The sequence below is a fragment of the Echinops telfairi genome, unplaced genomic scaffold (genome assembly GCF_000313985.2).
Source record: "Echinops telfairi isolate 266 unplaced genomic scaffold, ASM31398v2 ScPeMD7_7458;HRSCAF=8496, whole genome shotgun sequence".
Lineage (NCBI taxonomy): Eukaryota > Metazoa > Chordata > Mammalia > Afrosoricida > Tenrecidae > Echinops > Echinops telfairi.
The window spans coordinates 20,361,274-20,366,877 of record NW_022111358.1 but is presented as its reverse complement, the minus strand read 5'-3'; the positions used below and the strand labels follow the sequence as shown (position 1 = coordinate 20,366,877).

Sequence of the window (5,604 nt, the reverse complement as noted above, 5' to 3'; positions counted from 1 at the left end):
ACACACACACACACACATACATACATACATATACATACATATACATATATATATTTCTCCAAGCAACAAATAAATGATCATATATGTATACATATATATCTTCAAGCAAACAAATAAATGATCCCACAACAAATTTCGCAATATCTCTAAAATAGTATTTTCCCTCTTATAGTCTGAGCTACCGTTTTCCCCCTTAGCAACTTCTGAAGGACACATGTATATTTTGGGAGTGGGAAGGGGATAGAAGATGAATTACCTCTTTCTATCAAACGTATTTCCCATCTCTCAAAATTATAGATAATGAGGCCAGAAGTGTAATTACTAAAAGAGTTTGAAATCGTAATTACAGAGCTAATCTCCAAAATGGCGGTGGCGGCAGCATACATTTTGTAGCTGTCAGAGCCACTTGGAATGCGATGAACATCTCGTGTTTACAAACCCAGCTGCTGCGCCCAGCGAAGTTCCACATTAGCAAATTACCACAATGACCTGCTACATACAACTCATTTTCATTTTGTAATGAGAAACCCCATTAAACTCGAATAACTAACTTGTGACTGTTAAAGTTAAAGACGCTTTGCAGGGCCTGAGGAACGCAGAGAGAAGGCAGGTTTGAGCCGCCCGGGCCGCGCCCCAGCATATGCTATTGAATGTCAAAGCCTGTGATTTTACAAACAGCCTCCACTTCCTCTAGTTCTCAGGGATCTCTGGCGAGTTGAGGTTGAAGGGAAGATTCTCCGGTTTGCAAAGGAAAGCTTTGAGATGGTAGGTCAAGGCTGCAGAGGTCAAGGGGGTTTCTCACGCTTAGGCAGGAGAATGACCATGGAAAATAGAAAATACAATCCCACAATTCCCATGAATTTTCTGTGCCATGCACCTTCATACCAATATGCAGAAAGTTGCCCGCCTCCTACCCCAGTCCTTCTGCAGAGAACGTGTGCTCCCTCCCTCCAAGCTATGAACTTGACTTCTACCACCTACCCTGCATGGAAGAAAGGGGCCCTCCTCTGCCCTTTGTGACGCAGCACCAGGAAACAGCCTGGTCCGGCGGGCGTGCCCCTTACACAGGCAGGCTGAAACAGGGAGCACCCTCAGTGCTCCCAGAGCTTCGGGCTGGTGTGGGCTCCGGTCCTGTCACTCCAACACGTAGGGCCCCTGGCAGTGCCACCGACCTCCCTGAGCCCTGACACCTCCACCACTTGCCATGGCCAGCCAGTTCTGCCTGCCACTCGCTCCGCATCGCTTGCCTCTGAAACCCTCGAGGCCACACTTCGGAGACATCCAAGTCGGCATCTGCGTGGCGATCCAGCGCAGCGACGGGCGGATTCACCTCGCTGTGGTCACGGAAGTCAACATAGAAAATGCTCGGGTCACCGTAGAGTGGGTGGAGAAAGAAGTGAAAAAAGGCAAGAAGATTGATCTAGAGACCCTATTCCTGCTGAACCCAGCTCTGATCTCGGCAGAACACCCCGTGCTGTCCAGGCCACGGCCCTCCTTGTCATTCGTGCCCCCTTCCTGTGATGGAGACCAGCGTACGGCCACTCGGTGGGTGGCAATGGTCCCTCAAAAGGATGAAATGCCTTCCGGGGCCAGCCCCACCGTGGAGGTCCCCAGCAACCCTCGGCTGATGAAACGGAGAAGGTCCCCTTGTCTGCGGGGAATCGAGAAGCTGCAGAAACAGCGGGAGGAGCGCAGGCGGCAGCAGCTGGAGATCCGAGCCCAGCGGGCGCGGGAGGTCAACACACGAAACCCCAACCTGGAGCTCATGCGCATGATCGAAGAGTCGCGCCGGCACCTGGACCGCAGCAAGATGTGCCAACCGGAGCCCCTGGAGGACCACAGGATCTGCGTCTGCGTGAGAAAGCGGCCACTCAACCAGCGAGAGACCGTCATGAAGGACCTAGACATCATCACCATCCCTTCCAATAATGTGGTCATGGTGCACGAGTCCAAGCAGAAGGTGGACCTCACGCGTTACCTGGAGAACCAGATCTTTTGCTTTGACCACGCCTTTGACGCCACGGCTTCTAATGAGCTAGTGTACCAGTTTACCGCTCAGCCTCTGGTGGAATCCATCTTCCGCAAGGGCATGGCCACCTGCTTCGCCTACGGGCAGACGGGGAGTGGGAAAACTCACACCATGGGCGGAGCCTTTTCGGGCGTGGACCAGGACTGCTCTAAGGGCATCTATGCCCTGGTAGCTCGGGACGTCTTCCTTCTGCTCACAAATCCCGCATATGAGAAGCTCAGCCTCAAAGTCTACGGGACGTTTTTTGAGATTTATGGGGGGAAGGTGTATGACTTATTGAATTGGAAGAAGAAGCTACAAGTCCTTGAAGACGGAAACCAGCATATTCAGGTGGTTGGCCTGCGGGAACAAGAAGTGTCTTGTGTAGAGGACGTTTTAAAGCTCGTGGGACGAGGGAACAGCTGTCGGACTTCGGGGCAGACATCTGTCAATGCCCACTCCTCCAGGAGCCACGCGGTGTTCCAGATCATCCTCAAGTTACAAGGGGAATTGCACGGCAAGTTTTCCCTTGTGGACTTAGCTGGCAACGAAAGAGGAGCGGACACTGCCAAGGCCAACCGGAAGAGGCAACTGGAAGGAGCAGAAATTAACAAGAGTCTTCTGGCCCTCAAGGAATGCATCCGAGCTCTGGGCCAGAAAAAAACCCACACTCCTTTTAGAGCCAGTAAACTCACACAGGTGCTCCGAGACTCCTTTATAGGCCCCAACTCCTCCACGTGCATGATTGCTACCATCTCTCCAGGAATGGCCTCTTGCGAAAACACGCTCAACACTTTACGCTATGCCAACCGAGTGAAAGAATTAACTTTCCACGTCAGGCCGCCCCATCGTAGTTTCTTTCCAGTTGGACGTGAAGCAATGAAGATGATAGAAAAACACGCTAATAGTCCAGAGATGCCCCTTCGGATGGAGGAATGCATGAACACACTTTGTATAGAGAACAAGCAGGAAGGAGAGAGTGAAAGGGAAATGGAAACATCATCTACCCCATCAATGGAGAACGCTATGGTCTTGTTGAAGGAATCCAACCAGTGGCCCATGAACACACAAGAGGCAGTTGACAGAATAAACTATGGTGTTGAATTTTGCATTGCCCAGTTATTGGCTATTTTGGATCAGAAAATTGACGTTCTGATTGAGATTCGAAAGAAACTGAGATTATTACAGGCTGACTACGGAAAGAAGAGCAAGGTAGAGTAAACCAAGAGCTCGGGTTTGAAATGAAGGTTACCGTGCTACCGTTCCTATCGCTCTTAGGGAAATTGTCCAAATTATCTATATGTAAAAATCTAACTGGAAAATTTAAAACATCTTAAAACATGCTGATCAGAAATGTACTCTTCTCTTATTTCTTCGAATTTCTAAAGTACAAGGTCATTTTGTGAGACAATGGTTCTCAATCAAGGCAGAGTTTGTGCCCCAAAGCATATTTAGCCATCTCTGAAAACATTAACAGTTGTCAAAATTAGGATGGGGAGGGTGATACTAGTATCCATTGGGGAGATTCCAGAGATGTAGTTAAACATCTTACAATGGACGGGACAGACCCCCATGACAAAAAAAAAATCTCACCAAGATTCCATAATTTTCCCAGCTGAGAAACTCTGCTATAGGAGAATCCAACTGTGATGGAACCATTTCATCACACGTCCTAATCATGGGATAGTACTCAAAACGGGGAACTAGAAAGGCAAAATATTTTTTGGAATAAAGGAACTATTCTGGGAACACACCCGGGAGAACACCGAAAGCCCAACCAAGTCCATTGCCACTGAGTGGATTCTGACTCCGACTGACAATCTAGGTCAGGCGAGTGCTGCCTCGTAGGATTTCCAAATTACAAATCATTACAAACCACTGCTGACTGCCAAACCATTCTGGCATGCAGAAGCAGGTAGGTTTGAATTTTCTACGTCAGCCAATGGCCAAGCAATTATTCACTGTACCACTAGAGCACCTTAGGGATCCACAATGGAAGAAATCTAATCATACCCATTCTGTATCTGTCCCTATTGTGCTGAGGTATAGATATAGATGCTTTTACAACTCAGTCATAGTCAATAGGTGGCAAGAGTTAAAGGTTATTAAGAGACTCTCTGTCAGAGCCTAGAATTGAGAATGATACAGTTCTCAATATTGTTTTGCTTACATGATTCACATACGAAGTGCTACTGCATGCAAATAAAGCAGGGAATAAGCCAGCAAAGCAGTAGAAAAGCTCAGGTCTAAAGTGGGACATGCACTGAGAAGGCCTCACAGGGAATGTGGAAAACATCAAAGCCTTAGATCAGTTAAATAAGAAGATTTTAAGACTACAAAGATCACAAAGGCCATCCTTTTGCCAAAACTAAAGAAAAAAGGGGGGGGGGATGTAAAGGCATTCTAATATGCATATTCCAGTAAATCATGTGAAGCACATCTACCTTCAGCAAACATTTATGAAAAGGGTATAAGAAAAATATTTCTTAGTTCCAGGGCTGGCAAATCCAATTTCTCCTTAGAGAATTAAGATGGAATTAGCTGCAAAGCAAGTAAGAAAAGAAGTAGCTTCCAGATTCCCCTAGTACCTTTAGTAGACATGGTCCATTCTTGCCAATTTTTATTTCTACTGTAAAAGTATTAAGACTGGGAATAATTGCCATATAAGTTTATCATGGGATAGTAGTTCCTAGCAAAAGCTACCAAGCATTGAAAAAGTATTATCATGAGCATTTTAAGCCAATATAGCCTCTAAACATTTCCACTTTGCCTCTTGATTTCTACAGATGATTCTTTATGATACACACACATACACATAAACATATACACACATATAAGGGGATACCCCTCCAGAAAGGAAAACTTTTTTTCAAAGCTATGTATTTAAATTTGTTTTATGAAACAACCTTACCACCTTCAAAGTATTCTTCATTACATTTAACGCTTGTGTCAAATCTGCAATTCCATTCTTGGAAACATTTTTCAAACTCTTCTGTTTGGATGGTTGACAACACCTCCCTCATTTTTTCTTCACCTCTTCGGTGCCATCAAATTGCTGTCCTTCAAGTCCCTCCTTCATTCAAAGGAACAAAAAGAAGTCACAGAGTGAGTCAGGTGAGGCAGGTGCGTGGGGCAAGAGGCGCATGCTCTTTTCTGCCAAAAACTGGTTCACTGAGATGGCTGCATGAGCAGGCGCATGGTCGTGGCAGCAAAACCCGGTCTACACTGCCATATATTGGGCCTTTTTTGGTCACATGTTGTTACCCAATCTTTTCAGAACCTCTCAATAGAAAGCTTGATGAATAGTCTGACCAGGTGGAATGAACTCCAAATGCACTATTCCACTCACATTTAAAAAAAAAAAAAAAAGGAGCATCATCTTGATCTTTGATTTCTCTTGATGAGCTTTTCTTGAGGCGAGGAGACACTGGCATTTTCCATTGGCTTGATTGATGTTTACTTTCAGGGTCATAAGAATAGCTCCATGTCTCCTCACCAGTAATGACCTTGGAAAAAAAAGGCTGGGTATTTTTGGATCTGTTCTTTCAAAGAATGGCATGTTTTCCATCCATGATCTTTTTCCTGGTCAGACAGAA

At 46.0% G+C, this 5,604-nt stretch overlaps 1 protein-coding gene across 1 annotated transcript; it reads left to right on the top strand.

Annotated features, from left to right (window-relative positions):
- Positions 1–1,204: 1,204 nt before the first annotated feature.
- On the top strand, positions 1,205–3,229 carry KIF2B (kinesin family member 2B). Its single transcript, XM_004707036.1, has one exon. It carries the CDS (start codon positions 1,205–1,207, stop codon positions 3,227–3,229), a length of 2,025 nt encoding a protein of 674 aa, XP_004707093.1.
- The last annotated feature ends 2,375 nt before the right edge of the window (positions 3,230–5,604 follow it).